The 27749-nt window shown below is 38.8% G+C and overlaps 5 protein-coding genes and 1 pseudogene across 5 annotated transcripts; all 6 read left to right on the forward strand.

The window, feature by feature from the left end:
• Nucleotides 1–4052: 4052 nt before the first annotated feature.
• On the forward strand, nt 4053–5827 carry LOC111800032 (pectinesterase-like). The gene is made up of 2 exons (XM_023683606.1): nt 4053–5049; nt 5128–5827. Exons 1-2 carry the CDS (start codon nt 4053–4055, stop codon nt 5823–5825), a joined length of 1695 nt encoding a protein of 564 aa, XP_023539374.1. The 3' UTR covers nt 5826–5827.
• A 5909-nt stretch (nt 5828–11736) lies between these two features.
• LOC111800033 (pectinesterase-like) lies at nt 11737–13511 on the forward strand. The gene is made up of 2 exons (XM_023683608.1): nt 11737–12733; nt 12812–13511. Exons 1-2 carry the CDS (start codon nt 11737–11739, stop codon nt 13507–13509), a joined length of 1695 nt encoding a protein of 564 aa, XP_023539376.1. The 3' UTR covers nt 13510–13511.
• Nucleotides 13512–16411: 2900 nt separating this feature from the next.
• Nucleotides 16412–18905, forward strand: LOC111800034 (pectinesterase-like; the record flags this gene model as incomplete). Its single annotated transcript, XM_023683609.1, has 3 exons — nt 16412–16504; nt 16652–17630; nt 18235–18905. Coding segments are annotated over exons 1-3 (1743 nt in total), but the record flags the coding sequence as incomplete, so codon positions are not given.
• An 8-nt stretch (nt 18906–18913) lies between these two features.
• On the forward strand, nt 18914–20315 carry LOC111799869 (probable pectinesterase/pectinesterase inhibitor 21; the record flags this gene model as incomplete). The annotated part of the gene is made up of 2 exons (XM_023683360.1): nt 18914–19463; nt 19542–20315. Coding segments are annotated over 2 exons (1248 nt in total), but the record flags the coding sequence as incomplete, so codon positions are not given.
• Nucleotides 20316–22430: 2115 nt separating this feature from the next.
• LOC111800035 (S-protein homolog 1-like) lies at nt 22431–22850 on the forward strand. The gene has a single exon (XM_023683610.1). The coding sequence runs from the start codon at nt 22431–22433 to the stop codon at nt 22848–22850; it is 420 nt and encodes a 139-aa protein (XP_023539378.1).
• A 2946-nt stretch (nt 22851–25796) lies between these two features.
• LOC111800036 lies at nt 25797–27102 on the forward strand (annotated as a pseudogene).
• Nucleotides 27103–27749: the final 647 nt, after the last annotated feature.

The raw sequence follows: 27749 nt of genomic DNA on the forward strand, positions 1-27749 counted from the left end.
AAGCAGCTGATCAGTTAGATCGGCTAGGAAACAAGCAAGAAAGCACGTGGGACGATTGCAATGGCCAAGGTAAATTTTCTTACATCTAATCGAAGTTATTTAAGTTCATGACCTTTCATCATGTTTTAAACCTATCTTTAGAGTAGAAGAATCATTAGAATATTGAACGAAAAATTAACCTATCTAATTGTCGTTCTTTCGGACTTACAAACATCTCAGTTACCAGCGCATCTTCATTTCTCGTTTTTTTCTTTTTTTGCCCACGTCTCCATTAATATCTCGGTGAAACATANCCAAGTCAAGAGTCAGAACCTGGTGCCATATGACAAAAGAGAAATTAGAAGCATCGAGAGGCAAGTTCACCCAACAACTGACCAAGTCATGAGTCGTGGTACCATATGACAAAAGAGTAGTCAGAAGCATCCACTCGAACTTGTCTCCAAGCTGACGGAAGACATTAGCAAGATCCAACAACTTACCAAGTCAAGAGTCAGAACCTGGTGCCATATGACAAAAGAGAAGTCAGAAGCATCTAGAGGCAAGTTCACTAAACAACTGACCAAGTCAAGAGTCGTGGTGCCATATGATTGGTCAAGAGTCGTGGTGTCATATGATAAAAGAGAAGTTAGAAGCATCCACTCGAACCTTTCTCCAAGCTGACGGAAGACATCAGCAAGATCCAACAACTGACCAAGTCAAGAGTCAGAACGTGGTGCCATATGACAAAAGATGGTGTCATATGACAAAAGAGAAGTCAAAGCATCTAGAGGCAAGTTCACCCAACAACTGACCAAGTCAAGAGTGGTGGTGCCATATGACAAAAGAGAAGTTAGAAGAATCCACTCGAACTTGTCTCCAAGCTGACAAAAGAGAAGTTAGAAGAATCCACTCGAACTTGTCTCCAAGCTGACGGAAGACATCATCAAGATGAGCATTATGACAAAAGATAGTGAGGTGCTTAATAATTATATACCTTTCTGAAACACAACCAATTCCAGCGAGTCGAGTCGGCAACAGTCAGAGAGTTAGGATCGTCATCCGAACGAGGCCGAGATTGAGTAGGGGAGAATTTCACAATTAGTGGGGCGAATGCGCCCCAAGAAAGACATCGAGGACGATGACTAAATTAAGTGGAGGAGAATGTCACAATCTGCAATACGATTGTGCCCGAGTAAGTCATCGAGGACGATGACTAAGTTAAGTGGGGGAGAATGTCACAACCATACTATGAAGAGAGTAGGTTGTGACCCTCACCTCATAACAAGCAAATTGGCGCCCCTCAAGAGACGCCCATCCGGCCACATGTGGGCCAATATAGAAGAGTGCCATGATGTGATCGAGGAGGACGATGCATCATCCAACACACCACCATGCGAAGTGCGCATTGAAGACAAGTTGAGACATAAGCAAGACAGAGACATTGAATAGACATGAAGAGTAAAGATAGGGTTGTTGAAGGGCAGGGTAGGGCCTCAGGCCTTAACCTCAAAAAGTCGGGGTTTCAAAAGGAATTTGGACATGCGGTTCGGGATTTAAGTCCATCCATATGAAATATGAATGCTTGTTTGGTGTCAATCGGACACCGGACGGACAATACACGGCACCGTATGACCGTTCACTAAAATCATGTCTACACCTGAAAATTGAAAATGGCTCAAAATGTAGTATAGGGGTACCATGGTGTTAGCTCTCCACCATCCCTAGGCCCTGTGGTCTAAGTGAGCTACCCTGTGGCACATACACGTGTGTCATAGTGTGGGCGAGCGTGTTGAGACGAGTGTCTCGGACAATTTTCTTTGAAATGAATTTTTGAAGGACAGTACCGGACGGCACGGGTGTGCCTGTATTGCGTCCTAGCCTGCGTGTTGGAGATTGCTACATTCACTCGCTATCCGGTACGGTATTCGTAAATGACTCGGCATGAGCACGGGAGGGCCAATGCCTCTATAGAACCTCGATGGATGGATGTTCGGGAAGTCCCGATGAGATGAAAGACATGCGGGCCCATTCTCGATGGCATGACCGAGCGAGTTATGATGGCCGACGACATCCTGAGACTCGGGGTGGCATCAAGACATATGGACCCGTCGATGGGGATCGAGATGACAAGATGAGAAGCGACATTGCATTGAGAGACCTTGGCCCGAGCATAGGCAAGGTCGAGCCGAATGACTTGGCCTAGTGTAGAGGCAAGTCGGATGTGTCGCAGACAATTGATCATGCACGCGCAGGCGGCGTGTGTGGTGAAACAAGCTTGGATTCCGCACAAGCGATATTCGATTGGCGAAGACAAACTTTTCCGAGGTCCGACGAAGCCACAAAGCGGTAGCAAAAAATATATATGGGGCTTGATTCCCCTTAAAGCTAGTCGTGAGCGTGTCATGATCATGATGCCACACGGTAAAAGATGTAGGACCGTGACACTGAGCAGGGTTCCTCCCTTTCAAAGAATGCCAGTATTTGGATGTAGTAGCCACATGATTGCCCCCCAAAATCTATAACAATTTTTGAGAGAATGACTATGTTGTGTCAGTGTCGCATGAAACTTGAGGGAACGAGATTGCTAGTCTTGGAAGCAGCTGATCAGTTAGATCGGCTAGGAAACAAGAGAGCACGTGGGACGATTGCAATGGCCAAGGTAAATTTTCTTACATCTAATCGAAGTTATTTAAGTTCATGACCTTTCATAAATGCTTTAAACCTATCTTTGGAGTAGAAGAAGCACTAGAATATTGAACAAAAAGCCAACCTATCTAATTGTCGTTCTTTCGGACTTACAAACATCTTAGTTACCACGACATCTTCATTTTTTGTTAACCATTTAACAGATTTCTACCCTTCTCCTTTCTCGTTTTTTTCTTTTTTTTTACCACGTCTCCATTAATATCTTAGTGAAACATGGCACATGTTGCAGCAACCAATATGGCATTGCAGATTCTGGACATGGCAATGCAAGTTCATGGTGCAGGTGGCTTATCTTCTGACACTGTTCTTGCTCATCTCTGGGCTGCTGCAAGAACCTTGAGAATAGCAGATGGCCCTGATGAAGTTCATTTAGGAACCATCGCCAAGAGCTTCGGAGAGCTAAGCTTTGAAAATTGAAAGAAAAAATGTCTCGAACCAAATGAAATATTAGGAACCGATAAAATCGATCATCGTCTCAATGTTTCCAAAGAAATTGATATCTTGACATTTCTATCTACAATCAAAACCTTATTCGAAAACTTACTGTTATTTTTGTTATTTCAAATATTAAAATTAATTTTTATTTTGAAGAAGAAAAAACATCAATTTTCTTAGTTCGATCATATGGGGTAGGGTTTTGAATCTCTTGACCACATGATCGAAATTATATATATCTAAATTGGTTAAAGCTCAACAATATTAACTACTTTTTAACTCAACAGAATAGCTCCCAAATGACGCAATCTTTAAATAGTTTATGTAGCTTATCAGACAATTAAGGAAAAAATTAGTAGTTTTCTTTTTCACAAGTTAAAGGTCTCATTATCAATCCTAAACAAGTAAAGGTTAATGTTCATTTTTGTTGCATCTTTATTAAAATTTATTTATCGCTACAACACTTTCAGATTTATGAGTTGTATTTTTTACTGATCACAAATTTTTATATTAATCTAATTTGAGCTAATGAACTTCCCCTCAATAACAAATAATTACTCATAAAAAGGAAAAAAAAACTTAATTTAAATGTTTAGCATAATCAACTATGATTTTGAATACAAAATTAGCAAAAATTAACTAAATTAATCCTAAGTTTATAATAAAAATTAGCTAAATTTAGATACGAAAATTTTATTTAAGAAAAAAATAAAATAAAATAAAAATGATTGGTCCAGAATGCTCCTAACTCTAACCATACTTACTTCAATTTAGAAATTCTGTTAAAATTTTCTCATATAAAAACAGGTCATTTGTTGAACGGAAAGAAATCAAGGCAGCAACTTCCCATCTTCTATTACCCAACAAAACAAAAAAAAAAAAAAAAAAGAAAAAAAAAAAGAAATATAGCTTGAGATTTGTAGCGAAGAAACATGGCGTATGACGGCGGTGGATGCAAGAACAATAAGGCTGCCCTGGTTGGGTTGTTGTCTCTGTTTTTGGTTGCCTTGGTTAATGGTGTAAGTGGCGCAGGAGAGGACCATGGCTCCTCTAATGCTGCCATTAAGACTCTATGTGAGCCCACTACTTACCGTGAAACTTGCGAAGAAGTCCTGGTGAAGTCCAATGTTGACTCAAAAGACCCACGTGAGTTGGTCAAGGCAGGGTTCCATTTTGCTATTGAACAGCTCAAAGCAGCCATTGCAAATTCCCCCACTTTGAAACAAGCAGCCACTGACCCCATGGCGCAAAAAGCAGTTGATGCTTGCGACGAGCTCATGGATTATGCAATTGATGATCTTTTAACTTCGTTTGATAAAATCACCGATAGTTTTGATGTACACAAAATGAATGATTATCTTGAGAACCTTAGGATTTGGTTGAGCGCTGCATTGACATATCAAGAAACTTGTTTGGATGGTTTCGAGAATGTTCCTGGCGATACTGGTGAAAAGATGAAGAATTTGTTGAAGACGTCAAAAGAAATGACCGCCAATGGGCTTGTGATGGTGGGTGAGGTTACATCCCTTGTGAGCACTTTGTGGGAGAAGTTGGGACTGCCGCCACAAACGGGGCGACAACTTCGAACAGAGGAATCCAATGAAGAATTCCAAGAGGAAGAGCCATCTTGGGTGAGCGACAGGCGAGGGCTACTCGAGGCCACTGGAGCTAACATCAAGGCGAATGTGGTGGTGGCTAAAGACGGAAGTGGAAAGTATAAGACAATAACTGAAGCCCTTAAAGAGGTACCATTGAAGAGCAATACAACCTTTGTGATTCATGTGAAGGAAGGAGTTTATGAAGAGCAAGTGATGGTGGACAAAAAAATGACCTATGTCATGATGATTGGAGACGGCCCGACTAAGACCAAGATCACAGCTAGCAAGAATGTCGCTGATGGAACACCCACATTCAAAAGTGCTACCTTTGGTAAGTTACCATCTAGTTTATAATCGTATTCATACGAATTCAATAACTGAATTTAACATGATTTCATATTCTTAACAGCGGCGATCGGATCCAACTTCATCGGAAAAGACTTGTGGTTCGATAACTCAGCTGGAATTTACAAAGGCCAGGCCGTGGCACTCCGAGTTCAATCCGACATGTCAATCTTCTACAATTGTAGAATGGACGGCTATCAAGATACTTTCTACCCCCAAACCAAACGTCAATTCTACCGAGATTGCACAATCTCCGGTACCGTTGATTTCATCTTTGGCAATGCTGCTGTCGTGTTACAGAACTGTAAGATCTTAGTGAGGAAGCCAAAGCCGAAACAACCATGCCCTATCACTGCCCAAGGTCGAATGGAGAGTGATGAGCCCACTGGTATCGTCCTCCAAAATTGCATCATCTCTTCCGACCCTGACTACTACCCCGTTCGCCATACCAGTAAGTCCTACCTTGGTCGTCCATGGAAGCAGTATTCAAGAACCGTCATCATGCAATGCCAAATCGACGACTTGATCCAGCCTGAAGGTTGGCTTCCATGGAATGGTGATTTTGCTCTCAATACTTTGTATTACACAGAGTTTGAGAATAGAGGACCTGGTGCAGCAAAAGAAAATAGAGTTAAGTGGAAGGGAGTTAAACAGATCACAGCAAAACAGGCCATCAATTTCACCCCTTCGTTGTTTATTCAGGGTGATGATTGGATCAAGAAGACCGGAATACCGTACACTAGTGCCCTGATGAAAATCTAAAACCAAGAGAATAGAGCTCCTAGGATTCATGAGTTGAAGCTTTTCGAATGTATTCCTAGTAATCGTTTTCGGTCATGACAATGGTCTAAAACCAAGGGATAGGGACAGTTTTGTTTAAAAACATTATCATTCATTTTAAGATTTTGAACATTAATTTATCATTCATTTTAAGATTTTGAATAAATAAATTCTTTTTCTCTCTTGATTTGAGTGAGTTGAGATTACAATGATTTAATATTTGTAGTTTAATATATGTTATAATTTAACTCGAGAATTAAGATCAAATCAATTTAATAATCGTTAAAAGGTATAAATTTTTTTAATCTTCAATTTTTTAAATCAGTCCACTAAATTTCTAAATAAATTAATTTATAAAAGTATTAATTCTATGGCTTAAGAAAGCTTTTGGCTTCTAGTAGAACATAACCAAGGCTATTTCATAAAGTGCTTTTCCATTTCAACAGCTTCAGACTCGATTGTACAAGTTGATTCACAAGATACTAGGAAGGAGAATGAAGGAAAGTTTGTCCCCAGTAAAAAAATAAGGTCATGGAGTTGAGAAACAAGTTGATTAAGTTCATGGAAGATCATATATACCCTATGGAAAATTAATTTTACAAACTTGCTCAATCTTCCAAACGTTGTTCCATTCACCCAGAGGAAGAGCAACTGAAGGAGATGGCTAAGAAAGAAGGCTCGTGGAACTTGTGGATACCTGTTTGTATTTTGGCTTCTCTCATTTGATCGTATATGCGATCATTGTTTTCACACCTTTGTAAAGAATGAAAATGCGTATGCTAGGAAGAAATTTTCATACCCTGGTAAAGAATGAAATGAAAAATGTTTCATTCTCCTCCCCAACCGATGTGGGATCTCACAATCCACCCCCTTTGGGGACCAGCGTCCTCGCTGACACTTGTTCCCTTCTCCAATCGATGTGGGACCCCCAATCCACCCTCCATTCGGGGCTCAACCTCCTCGTGAGATCCCACATCAGTTGGAGAGGAGAATAAAACGAGGGGAAGCCTAAAAGGGAAAGTCCAAAAAGGACAATATTGCTAGCAGTGGGTTTGGGCCGTTACACCTATATTTTCACTATTAACACAAGTGTCCTGCCTACAGCAACTCAGTTGAGTTGCTTTCCTCTGGTTCTGTATTTCATTCCAGGGTAGGCTTGGCCCAGGGAGGCTACACCAGGTAGGAGCTGCAGAACGAGGTATGCGGATGGCAGTTCAGAGGCTCTTAGTAGAAGAGTGTTTGGAAAGTTGATTGCTGAGCAGGGTTCCTAACTTTCAAACAATGCCAGTATTTGGATATAGTAGCCACGTGATTGTCCTCCAAAATCTATAACAATGATGGAGAGAATGACTATGTTTGTGTCAGTGTCGCGTGGAACTTGAGAGAACGAGATTGCTAGTCTTGGAAGCAGCTGATCAGTTAGATCGGCTAGGAAACAAGCAAGAAAGCACGTGGGACGATTGCAATGGCCAAGGTAAATTTTCTTACATCTAATCGAAGTTATTTAAGTTCATGACCTTTCATCATGTTTTAAACCTATCTTTAGAGTAGAAGAATCATTAGAATATTGAACGAAAAATTAACCTATCTAATTGTCGTTCTTTCGGACTTACAAACATCTCAGTTACCAGCGCATCTTCATTTCTCGTTTTTTTCTTTTTTTGCCCACGTCTCCATTAATATCTCGGTGAAACATAGCACAGGTTGCAGCAACCAATATGGCATTGCAGATTCTGGACATGGCAATGCAAGTTGATGGTGCAGCTGGCTTATCTTCTGACACTGTTCTTGCTCATCTCATCTCTGGGCTGCCGCAAGAACCTTGAGAATACCAGATGGCCCTGATGAAGTTCATTTAGGAACCATCGCCAAGCTGGAGCTTCCGAGAGCTAAGCTTTGAAAATTGAAAGGAAAAATCTCACGAACCAAATGGGATATTAGGAACCGATAAAATCGATTATCGTCTCAATGTTTCTAAAGAAATTGATGTCTTAACATTTCTATCGACAATCAAAACCTTACTCGAAAACTTATTGTTATTTTTGTTATATCAAATATTAAAGTTAACTTTTATTTTTCAGAAGCAAAGGCATCAATTTTTTTTAATTCGATGTAGGGTTTTGAATCTCTTGACCACATGATGGAAATTATATATATCTAAACTGGTTAAGCTCAACTTAGTTTTATATTATTAACGACTTTTTAACTAAACAAAATAGTTCACAAATCACACGATCTTTCAGNGTCAAGAGTCGTGGTGCCATATGATTGGTCAAGAGTCGTGGTGTCATATGATAAAAGAGAAGTTAGAAGCATCCACTCGAACCTTTCTCCAAGCTGACGGAAGACATCAGCAAGATCCAACAACTGACCAAGTCAAGAGTCAGAACGTGGTGCCATATGACAAAAGATGGTGTCATATGACAAAAGAGAAGTCAAAGCATCTAGAGGCAAGTTCACCCAACAACTGACCAAGTCAAGAGTGGTGGTGCCATANTGTTTTTTTTTTTCAGTAAAAGTTAAAAGGTCCATTATCAATCCTAAATAAGTAAAGATTAATGNGAGAAGTTAGAAGAATCCACTCGAACTTGTCTCCAAGCTGACGGAAGACATCATCAAGATGAGCATTATGACAAAAGATAGTGAGGTGCTTAATAATTATATACCTTTCTGAAACACAACCAATTCCAGCGAGTCGAGTCGGCAACAGTCAGAGAGTTAGGATCGTCATCCGAACGAGGCCGAGATTGAGTAGGGGAGAATTTCACAATTAGTGGGGCGAATGCGCCCCAAGAAAGACATCGAGGACGATGACTAAATTAAGTGGANTGTTCATTTTTGTTGGATGTTTATTAAAATTTATTTATGCTTCAAAACCTTTAGATTTATTTAATAATAAGTTGTATTTTTATGCATCACAAATTTTTATATTAATCTTGTCGAAACTTCTACTCAATAACAAATAATTACTCATAATAAGAAAAAAAAAACTTAATAACTTAATTTATATGTTTAGCATAATCAACGAAGATTTTGAACACAAAAATTAGCNATGTCACAACCATACTATGAAGAGAGTAGGTTGTGACCCTCACCTCATAACAAGCAAATTGGCGCCCCTCAAGAGACGCCCATCCGGCCACATGTGGGCCAATATAGAAGAGTGCCATGATGTGATCGAGGAGGACGATGCATCATCCAACACACCACCATGCGAAGTGCGCATTGAAGACAAGTTGAGACATAAGCAAGACAGAGACATTGAATAGACATGAAGAGTAAAGATAGGGTTGTTGAAGGGCAGGGTAGGGCCTCAGGCCTTAACCTCAAAAAGTCGGGGTTTCAAAAGGAATTTGGACATGCGGTTCGGGATTTAAGTCCATCCATATGAAATATGAATGCTTGTTTGGTGTCAATCGGACACCGGACGGACAATACACGGCACCGTATGACCGTTCACTAAAATCATGTCTACACCTGAAAATTGAAAATGGCTCAAAATGTAGTATAGGGGTACCATGGTGTTAGCTCTCCACCATCCCTAGGCCCTGTGGTCTAAGTGAGCTACCCTGTGGCACATACACGTGTGTCATAGTGTGGGCGAGCGTGTTGAGACGAGTGTCTCGGACAATTTTCTTTGAAATGAATTTTTGAAGGACAGTACCGGACGGCACGGGTGTGCCTGTATTGCGTCCTAGCCTGCGTGTTGGAGATTGCTACATTCACTCGCTATCCGGTACGGTATTCGTAAATGACTCGGCATGAGCACGGGAGGGCCAATGCCTCTATAGAACCTCGATGGATGGATGTTCGGGAAGTCCCGATGAGATGAAAGACATGCGGGCCCATTCTCGATGGCATGACCGAGCGAGTTATGATGGCCGACGACATCCTGAGACTCGGGGTGGCATCAAGACATATGGACCCGTCGATGGGGATCGAGATGACAAGATGAGAAGCGACATTGCATTGAGAGACCTTGGCCCGAGCATAGGCAAGGTCGAGCCGAATGACTTGGCCTAGTGTAGAGGCAAGTCGGATGTGTCGCAGACAATTGATCATGCACGCGCAGGCGGCGTGTGTGGTGAAACAAGCTTGGATTCCGCACAAGCGATATTCGATTGGCGAAGACAAACTTTTCCGAGGTCCGACGAAGCCACAAAGCGGTAGCAAAAAATATATATGGGGCTTGATTCCCCTTAAAGCTAGTCGTGAGCGTGTCATGATCATGATGCCACACGGTAAAAGATGTAGGACCGTGACACTGAGCAGGGTTCCTCCCTTTCAAAGAATGCCAGTATTTGGATGTAGTAGCCACATGATTGCCCCCCAAAATCTATAACAATTTTTGAGAGAATGACTATGTTGTGTCAGTGTCGCATGAAACTTGAGGGAACGAGATTGCTAGTCTTGGAAGCAGCTGATCAGTTAGATCGGCTAGGAAACAAGAGAGCACGTGGGACGATTGCAATGGCCAAGGTAAATTTTCTTACATCTAATCGAAGTTATTTAAGTTCATGACCTTTCATAAATGCTTTAAACCTATCTTTGGAGTAGAAGAAGCACTAGAATATTGAACAAAAAGCCAACCTATCTAATTGTCGTTCTTTCGGACTTACAAACATCTTAGTTACCACGACATCTTCATTTTTTGTTAACCATTTAACAGATTTCTACCCTTCTCCTTTCTCGTTTTTTTCTTTTTTTTTACCACGTCTCCATTAATATCTTAGTGAAACATGGCACATGTTGCAGCAACCAATATGGCATTGCAGATTCTGGACATGGCAATGCAAGTTCATGGTGCAGGTGGCTTATCTTCTGACACTGTTCTTGCTCATCTCTGGGCTGCTGCAAGAACCTTGAGAATAGCAGATGGCCCTGATGAAGTTCATTTAGGAACCATCGCCAAGAGCTTCGGAGAGCTAAGCTTTGAAAATTGAAAGAAAAAATGTCTCGAACCAAATGAAATATTAGGAACCGATAAAATCGATCATCGTCTCAATGTTTCCAAAGAAATTGATATCTTGACATTTCTATCTACAATCAAAACCTTATTCGAAAACTTACTGTTATTTTTGTTATTTCAAATATTAAAATTAATTTTTATTTTGAAGAAGAAAAAACATCAATTTTCTTAGTTCGATCATATGGGGTAGGGTTTTGAATCTCTTGACCACATGATCGAAATTATATATATCTAAATTGGTTAAAGCTCAACAATATTAACTACTTTTTAACTCAACAGAATAGCTCCCAAATGACGCAATCTTTAAATAGTTTATGTAGCTTATCAGACAATTAAGGAAAAAATTAGTAGTTTTCTTTTTCACAAGTTAAAGGTCTCATTATCAATCCTAAACAAGTAAAGGTTAATGTTCATTTTTGTTGCATCTTTATTAAAATTTATTTATCGCTACAACACTTTCAGATTTATGAGTTGTATTTTTTACTGATCACAAATTTTTATATTAATCTAATTTGAGCTAATGAACTTCCCCTCAATAACAAATAATTACTCATAAAAAGGAAAAAAAAACTTAATTTAAATGTTTAGCATAATCAACTATGATTTTGAATACAAAATTAGCAAAAATTAACTAAATTAATCCTAAGTTTATAATAAAAATTAGCTAAATTTAGATACGAAAATTTTATTTAAGAAAAAAATAAAATAAAATAAAAATGATTGGTCCAGAATGCTCCTAACTCTAACCATACTTACTTCAATTTAGAAATTCTGTTAAAATTTTCTCATATAAAAACAGGTCATTTGTTGAACGGAAAGAAATCAAGGCAGCAACTTCCCATCTTCTATTACCCAACAAAACAAAAAAAAAAAAAAAAAAGAAAAAAAAAAAGAAATATAGCTTGAGATTTGTAGCGAAGAAACATGGCGTATGACGGCGGTGGATGCAAGAACAATAAGGCTGCCCTGGTTGGGTTGTTGTCTCTGTTTTTGGTTGCCTTGGTTAATGGTGTAAGTGGCGCAGGAGAGGACCATGGCTCCTCTAATGCTGCCATTAAGACTCTATGTGAGCCCACTACTTACCGTGAAACTTGCGAAGAAGTCCTGGTGAAGTCCAATGTTGACTCAAAAGACCCACGTGAGTTGGTCAAGGCAGGGTTCCATTTTGCTATTGAACAGCTCAAAGCAGCCATTGCAAATTCCCCCACTTTGAAACAAGCAGCCACTGACCCCATGGCGCAAAAAGCAGTTGATGCTTGCGACGAGCTCATGGATTATGCAATTGATGATCTTTTAACTTCGTTTGATAAAATCACCGATAGTTTTGATGTACACAAAATGAATGATTATCTTGAGAACCTTAGGATTTGGTTGAGCGCTGCATTGACATATCAAGAAACTTGTTTGGATGGTTTCGAGAATGTTCCTGGCGATACTGGTGAAAAGATGAAGAATTTGTTGAAGACGTCAAAAGAAATGACCGCCAATGGGCTTGTGATGGTGGGTGAGGTTACATCCCTTGTGAGCACTTTGTGGGAGAAGTTGGGACTGCCGCCACAAACGGGGCGACAACTTCGAACAGAGGAATCCAATGAAGAATTCCAAGAGGAAGAGCCATCTTGGGTGAGCGACAGGCGAGGGCTACTCGAGGCCACTGGAGCTAACATCAAGGCGAATGTGGTGGTGGCTAAAGACGGAAGTGGAAAGTATAAGACAATAACTGAAGCCCTTAAAGAGGTACCATTGAAGAGCAATACAACCTTTGTGATTCATGTGAAGGAAGGAGTTTATGAAGAGCAAGTGATGGTGGACAAAAAAATGACCTATGTCATGATGATTGGAGACGGCCCGACTAAGACCAAGATCACAGCTAGCAAGAATGTCGCTGATGGAACACCCACATTCAAAAGTGCTACCTTTGGTAAGTTACCATCTAGTTTATAATCGTATTCATACGAATTCAATAACTGAATTTAACATGATTTCATATTCTTAACAGCGGCGATCGGATCCAACTTCATCGGAAAAGACTTGTGGTTCGATAACTCAGCTGGAATTTACAAAGGCCAGGCCGTGGCACTCCGAGTTCAATCCGACATGTCAATCTTCTACAATTGTAGAATGGACGGCTATCAAGATACTTTCTACCCCCAAACCAAACGTCAATTCTACCGAGATTGCACAATCTCCGGTACCGTTGATTTCATCTTTGGCAATGCTGCTGTCGTGTTACAGAACTGTAAGATCTTAGTGAGGAAGCCAAAGCCGAAACAACCATGCCCTATCACTGCCCAAGGTCGAATGGAGAGTGATGAGCCCACTGGTATCGTCCTCCAAAATTGCATCATCTCTTCCGACCCTGACTACTACCCCGTTCGCCATACCAGTAAGTCCTACCTTGGTCGTCCATGGAAGCAGTATTCAAGAACCGTCATCATGCAATGCCAAATCGACGACTTGATCCAGCCTGAAGGTTGGCTTCCATGGAATGGTGATTTTGCTCTCAATACTTTGTATTACACAGAGTTTGAGAATAGAGGACCTGGTGCAGCAAAAGAAAATAGAGTTAAGTGGAAGGGAGTTAAACAGATCACAGCAAAACAGGCCATCAATTTCACCCCTTCGTTGTTTATTCAGGGTGATGATTGGATCAAGAAGACCGGAATACCGTACACTAGTGCCCTGATGAAAATCTAAAACCAAGAGAATAGAGCTCCTAGGATTCATGAGTTGAAGCTTTTCGAATGTATTCCTAGTAATCGTTTTCGGTCATGACAATGGTCTAAAACCAAGGGATAGGGACAGTTTTGTTTAAAAACATTATCATTCATTTTAAGATTTTGAACATTAATTTATCATTCATTTTAAGATTTTGAATAAATAAATTCTTTTTCTCTCTTGATTTGAGTGAGTTGAGATTACAATGATTTAATATTTGTAGTTTAATATATGTTATAATTTAACTCGAGAATTAAGATCAAATCAATTTAATAATCGTTAAAAGGTATAAATTTTTTTAATCTTCAATTTTTTAAATCAGTCCACTAAATTTCTAAATAAATTAATTTATAAAAGTATTAATTCTATGGCTTAAGAAAGCTTTTGGCTTCTAGTAGAACATAACCAAGGCTATTTCATAAAGTGCTTTTCCATTTCAACAGCTTCAGACTCGATTGTACAAGTTGATTCACAAGATACTAGGAAGGAGAATGAAGGAAAGTTTGTCCCCAGTAAAAAAATAAGGTCATGGAGTTGAGAAACAAGTTGATTAAGTTCATGGAAGATCATATATACCCTATGGAAAATTAATTTTACAAACTTGCTCAATCTTCCAAACGTTGTTCCATTCACCCAGAGGAAGAGCAACTGAAGGAGATGGCTAAGAAAGAAGGCTCGTGGAACTTGTGGATACCTGTTTGTATTTTGGCTTCTCTCATTTGATCGTATATGCGATCATTGTTTTCACACCTTTGTAAAGAATGAAAATGCGTATGCTAGGAAGAAATTTTCATACCCTGGTAAAGAATGAAATGAAAAATGTTTCATTCTCCTCCCCAACCGATGTGGGATCTCACAATCCACCCCCTTTGGGGACCAGCGTCCTCGCTGACACTTGTTCCCTTCTCCAATCGATGTGGGACCCCCAATCCACCCTCCATTCGGGGCTCAACCTCCTCGTGAGATCCCACATCAGTTGGAGAGGAGAATAAAACGAGGGGAAGCCTAAAAGGGAAAGTCCAAAAAGGACAATATTGCTAGCAGTGGGTTTGGGCCGTTACACCTATATTTTCACTATTAACACAAGTGTCCTGCCTACAGCAACTCAGTTGAGTTGCTTTCCTCTGGTTCTGTATTTCATTCCAGGGTAGGCTTGGCCCAGGGAGGCTACACCAGGTAGGAGCTGCAGAACGAGGTATGCGGATGGCAGTTCAGAGGCTCTTAGTAGAAGAGTGTTTGGAAAGTTGATTGCTGAGCAGGGTTCCTAACTTTCAAACAATGCCAGTATTTGGATATAGTAGCCACGTGATTGTCCTCCAAAATCTATAACAATGATGGAGAGAATGACTATGTTTGTGTCAGTGTCGCGTGGAACTTGAGAGAACGAGATTGCTAGTCTTGGAAGCAGCTGATCAGTTAGATCGGCTAGGAAACAAGCAAGAAAGCACGTGGGACGATTGCAATGGCCAAGGTAAATTTTCTTACATCTAATCGAAGTTATTTAAGTTCATGACCTTTCATCATGTTTTAAACCTATCTTTAGAGTAGAAGAATCATTAGAATATTGAACGAAAAATTAACCTATCTAATTGTCGTTCTTTCGGACTTACAAACATCTCAGTTACCAGCGCATCTTCATTTCTCGTTTTTTTCTTTTTTTGCCCACGTCTCCATTAATATCTCGGTGAAACATAGCACAGGTTGCAGCAACCAATATGGCATTGCAGATTCTGGACATGGCAATGCAAGTTGATGGTGCAGCTGGCTTATCTTCTGACACTGTTCTTGCTCATCTCATCTCTGGGCTGCCGCAAGAACCTTGAGAATACCAGATGGCCCTGATGAAGTTCATTTAGGAACCATCGCCAAGCTGGAGCTTCCGAGAGCTAAGCTTTGAAAATTGAAAGGAAAAATCTCACGAACCAAATGGGATATTAGGAACCGATAAAATCGATTATCGTCTCAATGTTTCTAAAGAAATTGATGTCTTAACATTTCTATCGACAATCAAAACCTTACTCGAAAACTTATTGTTATTTTTGTTATATCAAATATTAAAGTTAACTTTTATTTTTCAGAAGCAAAGGCATCAATTTTTTTTAATTCGATGTAGGGTTTTGAATCTCTTGACCACATGATGGAAATTATATATATCTAAACTGGTTAAGCTCAACTTAGTTTTATATTATTAACGACTTTTTAACTAAACAAAATAGTTCACAAATCACACGATCTTTCAGTAGTTTATGGGATAATTAAAAAAGTTAGTGTTTTTTTTTTTCAGTAAAAGTTAAAAGGTCCATTATCAATCCTAAATAAGTAAAGATTAATGTTCATTTTTGTTGGATGTTTATTAAAATTTATTTATGCTTCAAAACCTTTAGATTTATTTAATAATAAGTTGTATTTTTATGCATCACAAATTTTTATATTAATCTTGTCGAAACTTCTACTCAATAACAAATAATTACTCATAATAAGAAAAAAAAAACTTAATAACTTAATTTATATGTTTAGCATAATCAACGAAGATTTTGAACACAAAAATTAGCAAAATTAACTAAATTAATCCTAAGTTTAGCAAAAAAAAAAAATCAGCTAAATTTAGATACGGAAATTTTATTTAAGAAAAAAAAGTAAAAATAATTGGTCCAGAATGCTCCGAACTCTAACCATATTTACTTCAATTTAGAAATTCTGTTAAAATTTTCTAATATAAAAACAGGTCATTTGTTGAACGGAAAGAAATCAAGGCAACAACTTTCCATCTTCTATTACCCAAGAAAACAAAACAAAAAAAACAAAAAATAGCTTGAGATTTGTAGCGAAGAAACATGGCCTATGACGGCGGTGCANAGCAAGACAGAGACATTGAATAGACATGAAGAGTAAAGATAGGGTTGTTGAAGGGCAGGGTAGGGCCTCAGGCCTTAACCTCAAAAAGTCGGGGTTTCAAAAGGAATTTGGACATGCGGTTCGGGATTTAAGTCCATCCATATGAAATATGAATGCTTGTTTGGTGTCAATCGGACACCGGACGGACAATACACGGCACCGTATGACCGTTCACTAAAATCATGTCTACACCTGAAAATTGAAAATGGCTCAAAATGTAGTATAGGGGTACCATGGTGTTAGCTCTCCACCATCCCTANTGTTGTCTCTGTTTTTGGTTGCCTTGGTTAATGGTGTAAGTGGAGCAAGAGAGGACCATGGCTCCTCTAATGCTGCCATTAAGACTCTATGTGAGCCCACCACTTACCGTGAAACTTGCGAAGAAGCCCTGGTGAAGTCTAATGTTGACTCAAAAGATCCACGTGAGTTGGTCAAGGCAGGGTTCCATTTTGCTATTGAGCAACTCAAAGCGGCCATTGCAAGTTCCCCCACTTTGAAAAAAGCTGCCACCGACCCCATGGCGCAAAAAGCAATTGATGCTTGCGATGAGCTCATAGATTATGCAATTGATGATCTTTTAACTTCGTTTGATAAAATCACCGATAGTTTTAGTTTACACAAAATGAATGATTATCTTGAGAATCTTAGAATTTGGTTGAGCGCTGCATTGACATATCAAGAAACTTGTTTGGATGGTTTCGAGAATGTTCCTGGCGATACTGGTGAAAAGATGAAGAATTTGTTGAAGACGTCAAAAGAAATGACCGCCAATGGGCTTGTGATGGTGGGTGAGGTTACATCCCTTGTGAGCACTTTGTGGGAGAAGTTGGGACTGCCCCCACAAACAGGGCGTCAACTTCGAACAGAGGAATCCAATGAAGAATTCCAAGAGGAAGAGCCATCTTGGGTCAGCGACAGGCGAGGGCTACTCGAGGCCACTGGAGCTAACATCAAGGCGAATGTGGTGGTGGCTAAAGACGGAAGTGGAAAGTATAAGACAATAACTGAAGCCCTTAAAGAGGTACCATTGAAGAGCAATACAACCTTTGTGATTTATGTGAAGGAAGGAGTTTATAAAGAGCAAGTGATGGTGGACAAAAAAATGACCTATGTCATGATGATTGGAGACGGCCCGACTAAGACCAAGATCACAGCTAGCAAGAATGTCGCTGATGGAACACCCACATTCAAAAGTGCTACCTTTGGTAAGTTGCCATCTAATTTATAATCATATTCGTACGAATTCAATATGTGAATTTAACATGATTGNGAAGACGTCAAAAGAAATGACCGCCAATGGGCTTGTGATGGTGGGTGAGGTTACATCCCTTGTGAGCACTTTGTGGGAGAAGTTGGGACTGCCCCCACAAACAGGGCGTCAACTTCGAACAGAGGAATCCAATGAAGAATTCCAAGAGGAAGAGCCATCTTGGGTCAGCGACAGGCGAGGGCTACTCGAGGCCACTGGAGCTAACATCAAGGCGAATGTGGTGGTGGCTAAAGACGGAAGTGGAAAGTATAAGACAATAACTGAAGCCCTTAAAGAGGTACCATTGAAGAGCAATACAACCTTTGTGATTTATGTGAAGGAAGGAGTTTATAAAGAGCAAGTGATGGTGGACAAAAAAATGACCTATGTCATGATGATTGGAGACGGCCCGACTAAGACCAAGATCACAGCTAGCAAGAATGTCGTTGATGGAACACCCACATTCAAAAGTGCTACCTTTGGTAAGTTACCATCTAGTTTATAATCATATTCGTACGAATTCAATAACTGAATTTAACATGATTTCATATTCTTAACAGCGGCGATCGGATCCAACTTCATCGGAAAGGACTTGTGGTTCGATAACTCAGCTGGACTTCACAAAGGCCAGGCCGTGGCACTCCGAGTTCAATCCGACATGTCAATCTTCTACAATTGTAGAATGGACGGCTATCAAGATACTCTCTACCCCCATGCCAAACGTCAATTCTACCGAGATTGCACAATCACCGGTACCGTTGATTTCATCTTTGGCAATGCTGCTGCCGTGTTACAGAACTGTAAGATCTTAGTGAGGAAGCCAAAGCCGAATCAAGCATGCTTTGTCACTGCCCAAGGTCGAATGGAGAGTGATGAGCCCACTGGTATCGTCCTCCAAAATTGCGCTATCTCTTCCGACCCTGAGTTCTACCCCATTCGCCATACCAGTAAGTCCTACCTTGGTCGCCCATGGAAGAAGTATTCAAGAACTGTAATCATGCAATGCCAAATCGATGACTTGATCCATCCTGATGGTTGGATGCGATGGAGTGATGATTCTACTCTCAAGACTTTGTATTACACAGAGTTCGATAATAGAGGACCTGGTGCGGCAAAAGAAAATAGAGTTAAGTGGACAGGAATTAAACAAATCACAGAAAAACAGGCCATCAATTTCACCCCTTCCTTGTTTATTCAGGGTGATGATTGGATCAAGAATAGTGGAATACCGNGATTTGGTTGAGCGCTGCATTGACATATCAAGAAACTTGTTTGGATGGTTTCGAGAATGTTCCTGGCGATACTGGTGAAAAGATGAAGAATTTGTTGAAGACGTCAAAAGAAATGACCGCCAATGGGCTTGTGATGGTGGGTGAGGTTACATCCCTTGTGAGCACTTTGTGGGAGAAGTTGGGACTGCCGCCACAAACGGGGCGACAACTTCGAACAGAGGAATCCAATGAAGAATTCCAAGAGGAAGAGCCATCTTGGGTGAGCGACAGGCGAGGGCTACTCGAGGCCACTGGAGCTAACATCAAGGCGAATGTGGTGGTGGCTAAAGACGGAAGTGGAAAGTATAAGACAATAACTGAAGCCCTTAAAGAGGTACCATTGAAGAGCAATACAACCTTTGTGATTTATGTGAAGGAAGGAGTTTATAAAGAGCAAGTGATGGTGGACAAAAAAATGACCTATGTCATGATGATTGGAGACGGCCCGACTAAGACCAAGATCACAGCTAGCAAGAATGTCGTTGATGGAACACCCACATTCAAAAGTGCTACCTTTGGTAAGTTGCCATCTAATTTATAATCATATTCGTACGAATTCAATATGTGAATTTAACATGATTGCATATTCTTAACAGCGGCGATCGGATCCAACTTCATCGGAAAGGACTTGTGGTTCGATAACTCAGCTGGACTTCACAAAGGCCAGGCCGTGGCACTCCGAGTTCAATCCGACATGTCAATCTTCTACAATTGTAGAATGGACGGCTATCAAGATACTCTCTACCCCCATGCCAAACGTCAATTCTACCGAGATTGCACAATCACCGGTACCGTTGATTTCATCTTTGGCAATGCTGCTGCCGTGTTACAGAACTGTAAGATCTTAGTGAGGAAGCCAAAGCCGAATCAAGCATGCTTTGTCACTGCCCAAGGTCGAATGGAGAGTGATGAGCCCACTGGTATCGTCCTCCAAAATTGCGCTATCTCTTCCGACCCTGAGTTCTACCCCATTCGCCATACCAGTAAGTCCTACCTTGGTCGCCCATGGAAGAAGTATTCAAGAACTGTAATCATGCAATGCCAAATCGATGACTTGATCCATCCTGATGGTTGGATGCGATGGAGTGATGATTCTACTCTCAAGACTTTGTATTACACAGAGTTCGATAATAGAGGACCTGGTGCGGCAAAAGAAAATAGAGTTAAGTGGACAGGAATTAAACAAATCACAGAAAAACAGGCCATCAATTTCACCCCTTCCTTGTTTATTCAGGGTGATGATTGGATCAAGAATAGTGGAATACCGTACACTGGTGGCATGATGAAAATCTAAAACCAAGAGTATAGAGCTCCTAGAATTCATGAGTTGAAGCTTTTTGACTGTTTTTTTTTTTCGTACTTTTCGAGAATGACAATGGTCATTTTGAGATTTTGAATAAAACAATTCTTTCCCTTCTTGATTTGACATAGTAGATATCACATTCTAGTTTAAAATATGTTATAATTTAAATTTTTTTTTAATAAAGTTTTTTATTGGAGAGAATAAATCATTATCGAGATTAAATTGTTACCCAATATTCAGGGATCCTTTCCCTGAACCCATACGTGTTTCTGTGGGTCTTACCCTTCCGTCGCGTCGTGCATTTCTTGTCATTGCTCTTTGTCTCGCTTTAAGTGCTTGAATAGCGTATGCTTCGATTTATCTAGATGTGATCCAAGTGGGTTCAAGTGCTTGAATAGCGTATCTACCGAAGTAAATACGATTGCCTCAGTAAAATAGTTATTTCTCAAAATAATTTTATCAATTAAGATCAAATCAATTTAATTATGGAATGATTAGCTTTCAATAAAATTATGTCTGAATTTGAATGAACTTCTCCGAAAAAATGATTGTATAAACTTCCAATTCGTTGACAAGTTCATTAACCGAGTTAAAACTAGAACCACATTTTTTTTCTTTAGTATCGTGATACTAGAATGGTGAATGATTGCCTACGCCTTACAACAAGCGTTGATGAAGTCTCACATGCGCTTATGGTTGTTTCCTTTATCATTTTCTTACCGTTCAAGTCCACTGCTACCTTATAATGGCAGTTGTCCATATCATTTTAAAAAGAAGATATCAATGAACTTCTATGAAAGAGAANGGGATTTAGCCAATTGTCTTGATCGTGGGATATCATTGAGAAATAGGAATCCGTGTTATCAAAGGATTTCCTGCGATTATTTCTCGTATGGAATGAGTCAATCATCCACTTTGGTATCTTATTGAACAAAAAAGGTGATATTGTTCCTCCATTGATCAAGAATTTCGATTTTTGGGAATTTGTCAAGAAGAAAGACGTGCCAATGATCTGTTACCATAACTATCTTTTGACTCCAGATAATTAAAGCTATACCCATGCACGGGCTCTAAAGTGTACCCATGCTCTCGCTCTATTACTCAAGAAAAACAAAAGTGTGAATAGTATATTCTTAAAAATGAGAAATAGAATTGGGATCTTAAATAGGTTCTTAAGAATGAAAAATAGAATTGGGATTAGTATATAGCTCTGTTACTTTGGTATCTTATCGAAAGCTCTGTTACTCAAGAAACACAAAAGTGTGAATAGTATATAGCTAAGAATGAGAAATAGAATTGGGATTTAAAAATATAAACTAACTCAATCTTGAAAATATACTACTAATCTAGAAAAATATTAACATATATTATATTCTCCCAATATTAAAATATATTGACTAATTCAACTAGCAATAAATTGGACATTTTATTCGACATTTTATTGGGCATGTATGAGATCAGGGTAGTCTTTTTTTAATTCACAAAAAGGAATATTGGATCATATATATCTAGATACATATAAATAGACTTATAGATTCACGAATCATATTTTTCTATAGTATAGACTATAATGGTATCAACTTATATGTTAATGTTCTATTCGATGGGATGTAATATAAATCAAATAGAAATTATCTTCCAGAGAGATGGTCGAGTGGTTGATAGCTCCGATCTTGAAAACCTGTATAGTTCGAAACAAAGAACTATCGAGGGTTTGGTTTATTGGTTTTGCCCGGCTCAGTATCATAAAAAGGAATGGCTCCACTAGATAGGTTAGCCGAGCCAAAATAGAAAAATTACCTGACAAAGTAAAATCATCTTTCAAGAAGCTTGTATTAGATACACGATTCTATATTTTCTATTTTTTATTTTAAAATATTGATATTGAAAAGTTAATAAACTATCTAGCACAAAATTAGGAAGATATTAATTGTTTTTAGATAACCTATTTTTAATCTCCGAAATAACTATCTTTTTCCATCTTAGGCACGTAATTAATGGAGTATTACCTTGAAATTATCTTGCATACCGCCAAATTAGTTAGATAATTTATTTCCTTAAGCTTATTTCTTTAATTTTTTTTTTCTATATATTTACCTCACCTCCAACATTAATAGATACACCCAACAAAAATTTAGATCACAAAATGATAAGGAATGTGGCTGCATTGTTGCTCCTGACGATGGGTTTGGTCGGGGCTCAGCCTAAGGTTGAGTCTGAGAAGATCAATATACAACCGGCAATTTCCAAGTATTACATTCATTTGATTAACGATCTAAGCATTCCCGATATGACGGTGCACTGCAAGTCGGCCGATGATGATTTAGGAATCCATCATTTACAGAAGGGAGAGGATTACCAATTTAACTTTAAGGTTAATTTCTGGAAAACAACTATGTTTTGGTGCAAAGTGGAAAGGCCGAATAAATATATCTCTTTCGAATGCTTTTGGACTGAGAAGAAGAGCACATGGCTTCGTGATAGATGCAGAGATGGAGATGTAGGAACTTGTATCTGGAAGGCTAAAGATGATGGAATTTACTTGAGAAACAATGCAGCTAATACTGAAGAATTGGTTCATACTTGGATCACTACGAGATAAAGAACCGAACCTTTATTATTAATTCATTTTGTTCTTGAGTTATTCATGAACACATGAAGAAAATGTATCTTTATTATTAATTCATTTTGTTCTTGAGTTATTCATGAACACATGAAGAAAATGTATCTTTATTATTAATTCATTTTGTTCTTGAGTTATTCATGAACACATGAAGAAAATGTATCTTTATTATTAATTCATTTTGTTCTTGAGTTATTCATGAACACATGAAGAAAATGTATCTTTATTATTAATTCATTTTGTTCTTGAGTTATTCATGAACACATGAAGAAAATGTATCTTTATTATTAATTCATTTTGTTCTTGAGTTATTCATGAACACATGAAGAAAATGTATCTTTATTATTAATTCATTTTGTTCTTGAGTTATTCATGAACATATGAAAAAGACACACAACGTTTGAAGTTGAATAAAGAAAATAAGTTGGGTAACCCGAGTCATTGTTCANTTTTTTTTTTTTTTTTTTTGTTTGTTTGTTTGTTTGACATACATATATATCTCATAACCCTCCAAAATTTCATACTTTTATAGGTTGACTTTGTTTATATTTGAAAAAATATATAGCTATCCTTCTTCTGACGTTGTAATTACACAATCATCGAGATGAAGTATTTTTCTTGGTGCTTGACGTAGAATCATGTTGAGGAAGGTAATAAAAAAAGGAAAGAAGATGAGTTCTTCTTTCTTTTATCACTTAGCTTAGGAGTCGTGTGGGATGAAAGTCGGAATCCTCTTTTCGACTCTGACTCCGTACGAGATAAAAGTCTCGTGCACGGTTTTGAATGAGAGAAAGAAGTGAGGAATCCTCTTTTCGACTCTGACTCTCCCACTCCGGTTGTTGCTTTAATCCTCTTCTTGTATGTTGCTTTAATCCTCTTCTTGTATATAGTATTATGTAGGTTTCGGGCTAGACAGTGAAGATTGGGTAAAATGTGAATCCGACTAGTTGGTCTATAATAATTTAGGAAGCGGATTCTCATAGTCCCCGACTTGTAAGTGGTGTATATTAAAATTTAAAAACTATATTGTCATAAATGTTTAAGAAATTAGATTGAAATATTACAAAACTAAAACTTGTAATAAAAATGATTTTCATACCATCGTGAGNTTTTTTTTTTTTTTTTTTTTTTTTTTTTTTTTTTTTTTGTGCATATTTTGAAAAGTAATTTTAAGTAACTTAAACTATAGCTAAATTAATAACTTATCAACTCTCAACATTAAGACTAATGAACCAAAAAGAATGATGATATTTAGATTTTAGAAAAATAAGGGTATAAAATAATGTGTTATTTTTCACTTATAATACTATCTTTTCATGCTATAATATAGTATTTATAGCTTTAATCTTATACTATAACAAAGTTAAGGGGCGTAAGCCTCCCAAAAGGTAATGGAGGTGTGCAAAGGTTTTCTCGGGCCAGACGGAGATTGACCCTCGAGTGTAAAAGTAGAAGGGATCTGGGACAGAGGGACCCTATGAAGCTTCACTGTTTCCTCGAATTGGCTTTGGGCCTTTCCTGGCAGCTTAGGTGGAGGGTGAAGAAGGCCCCCTTCCAGGAGGCTCGAGCCATCCGTGAGATACCACCTTGGAAGAGTTAGAATTAGGGATCTGAACCTGGGACAGAGGGACCCTATGAAGCTTCACTGTTTCCTCGAATTGGCTTTGGGCCTTTCCTGGCAGCTTAGGTGGAGGGTGAAGAAGGCCCCCTTCCAGGAGGCCCGAGCCATCCGTGAGATACCACCTTGGAAGAGTTAGAATTCTAACCTTGTCAATTCTAGCCTTGTGTCAGGACATAATTATCATAATAACTTTTTTCGATGTATAAATTTATTTAATTGTTTACATTCATTTGATATAATTTAATTTGAGTACTCATCTTTAGCTAAATACACAACCATCAAACATATGTAAATAAGTTTAATGTTGTACACAAGTAAAGAAGTTTCTATCAACACAAGTAAATAAGTTTCTATCAACTTTTCATCCTAGTTTCTATTCGCGAGATCTTACATCGGTTAGAGAAGAGAATGAATCATTTTTTATAAGCCGTTTTAAAATGTTGTACACAAGAAAATAAGTTTCTATCAACTTTTCATCCTAGTTTCGAGATCTTATATCGTTAGAGAGAAGAATGAATCATTTCTTATAAGCCGTTTTAAAACTGTGAGACTGTCAACGATAAGTAACGGGTCAAGGGTCAAAATGGACAATATCCACTAGTAGAGACATTTGGTTCACATTTTAAAATCATGAGATACGTAATTGACAATATCCACTAGTTCATGTTTTAAAATCACGAGATATGTAACAGGCCAAAATGGAGAACAACCTAAAATTTTGTGTTATGCAAACGGATTGTCTGTATTTTCTATTTTTTGTTTAGAAATATTGATGTTTTTGTTGCTAACTTAGGTAAGTTTTGAAAATTAATGAAATTTGTTAACTCACGTCACTCATTACGAGCTTGTACACATGCTTTTAGAGCTACTCGGTTAGCTACGGAACCTGGTGCATTACCCCAAGGAGAACGAGTAGATGCAAATAGGTACTGGAGTTTGGTAGGAAGCCTTCGCTATCTTACATGCACAAGGCTAGATCTTTCATTAAGTGTCGGCATTATAAGTCGGTTCATGGAGGAGCAGTGAAGTGAGTCCTACGGTACATCTAAGGAACGGTGTCACTTGGGTTATTCTACTTGAAAACAAAAGATTACAAGTTGGTTAGTTACTCTAACAGTGATTGGTGCGGAGACATAGACGATCGAAAAAGTACATCGGGTTATGTATTCTTTATGGGCAACACAACATTTACTTGGCTTTCAAAGAAACAATTGATCGTGACACTCTCGACGTGTGAAGCTGAATATGTGACAGCATCTTGGTGTGTGTGTCACGCGATATGGCTTAGAAATTAGTTGAGCAAGATGGAACTAAAGCAACTAGGTGCAACCATGATTCAAGTTACAACAAATCAGCAATTGAGTTGGCATAGTGAACCATGAAAGAAGCAAACACATTGACGTTCATTTTCACTTTATCCGAGATCATGTGAAGGAAAGAAGTGTGGAATTGCTACATGTGGCAAGTCAGGATCAAGTTGCGGATATGTTTACAAAACCGTGAAAGTACTTTTCGACCAATACAAGAAGATAATTGGCATGACAGATGGTAAGAGAATTTAAGTTGAGGAATTTTGATGAATAAACATTAAATGTTATTTTTAGTTAATTTTAGTAGGTTTTAAATTCAAAAGTTAGTGGTAAAGAAAAGTTATACAAAGAGCTCTAGGAACTCTGAATAGTTGTTTGAACAACGAGTTAATTTACGTACCATCAGTGCTAATATTGCCATGTTTGGGACAATTTACGTACTCATGCTAGGGTCTTTACCGGAAATAGTGGCGTACTCATGAAATAGTGGCATTGTTCTTTCTATTGTGAAGAAGCAGATCAAAAAGAAAAAAAACAAAGAAGTAATAGAATGTTTTTCAAATAAATAAATGAAGAGCAAGTAATGGTGGACAAAACAATGACCTATGTCATGATGATTGGAGACGGCCCGACTAAGACCAAGATCACAGCTAGCAAGAATGTCGTTGATGGAACACTCACATTCAAAAGTGCTACCTTTGGTAAGTTACCATTTAGTTTATAATCATATTCATACGAATTCAATAAGTGAATTTAACATGATTTCATATTCTTAATAGCGGCGGTGGGATCCAACTTCATCGGAAAAGACTTGTGGTTCGAGAACTCAGCTGGGCTTTACAAAGGCCAGGCCGTGGCACTCTGAGTTCAATCCGACATGTCAATCTTCTACAATTGTAGAATGGACGGCTATCAAGATACTCTCTACCCCCATGCTCATCGTCAATTCTACCAAGATTGCACAATCTTCGGTACTGTTGATTTCATCTTTGGCAATGCTGCTGTTGTGTTACAGAACTGTTTGATCTTAGTGAGGAAGCCAAAGCCGAATCAATCATGCCCTATCACTGCTCAAGGTCGAACCCAGAGGAAAGAGCCCACTGGTATCGTCCTCCAAAATTGCACCATCTCTTCCGACCCTGACTACTACCCTATTCGCGATACCAGCCAGTCCTACCTTGGTCGACTATGGAAGCAATATTCAAGAACCATCGTCATGCAATGCCAAATCGACGACTTGATCCAGCCTGAAGGTTGGCTTCCATGGAATCAGAGAACCTGGTGCAACAAAAGAAAATAGAGTTAAGTGGAAGGGAATTAAACAAATCACATCAAAACATGCCATCATGTACACCCCTTCGTTGTTTATTCATGGTAATTCTTGGATCAAGAGCACCGGAATACCGTACACTGGTGGCATGATGACAATCTAAAACCAAGAGATTTGAGCTCCTAGAGATCATGAGTTGAAGCCTTTCGACATTTTTTTTTAAATAGGTTACTCTCGATTTTGAGATTTTGAATAAAAAGATTATTTTACTCTACATTTTTAGAGTTAATATATTTTGTCGAACAAATGTCTAAAATGTCGAACAAAGGACTTCAAAAGCAAAGGAGTCGAGTCTTCTCGAAGGCAGTCAAAAATGACTAAGACTAAGGATGATGGAAGGCGTACTTTGTTTGAGGAGAGGTGTTGGATGATGGAAGTCCCACATCGGCTAAGATAATTAGGGAATGATCATGGGTTTATAAAACCCTCTCCATGGAGGGTATGCTCAAAGTGGACAATATCATACCATTGTGGAGAGTCGTAGTTTCTTCAACAAAGGGTTGAAATGAATTTTCCTAAATTGACAATATCCTACATTGAACTATCCATGCGGCATGCGGTTGAGGGCCTTCACAACCTAGGCAGCTGAAAGGCGGTTGAGGGCCTTCACAACCTAG

The sequence above is a fragment of the Cucurbita pepo genome, chromosome LG08 (genome assembly GCF_002806865.2).
Source record: "Cucurbita pepo subsp. pepo cultivar mu-cu-16 chromosome LG08, ASM280686v2, whole genome shotgun sequence".
In the NCBI taxonomy this organism is placed as follows: domain Eukaryota; kingdom Viridiplantae; phylum Streptophyta; class Magnoliopsida; order Cucurbitales; family Cucurbitaceae; genus Cucurbita; species Cucurbita pepo.

Coding starts and splice junctions, on each gene's coding strand:
- LOC111800033 (XM_023683608.1), top strand. CDS start 11,737: ATGGCGTATGACGGCGGTGGATGCAAGAACAATAAGGCTGCCCTGGTT. Junction 12,734..12,811: donor ATTCAAAAGTGCTACCTTTG/GTAAGTTACCAT, acceptor TATTCTTAACAG/CGGCGATCGGATCCAACTTC.
- LOC111800035 (XM_023683610.1), top strand. CDS start 22,431: ATGGGTTTGGTCGGGGCTCAGCCTAAGGTTGAGTCTGAGAAGATCAAT.
- LOC111800032 (XM_023683606.1), top strand. CDS start 4,053: ATGGCGTATGACGGCGGTGGATGCAAGAACAATAAGGCTGCCCTGGTT. Junction 5,050..5,127: donor ATTCAAAAGTGCTACCTTTG/GTAAGTTACCAT, acceptor TATTCTTAACAG/CGGCGATCGGATCCAACTTC.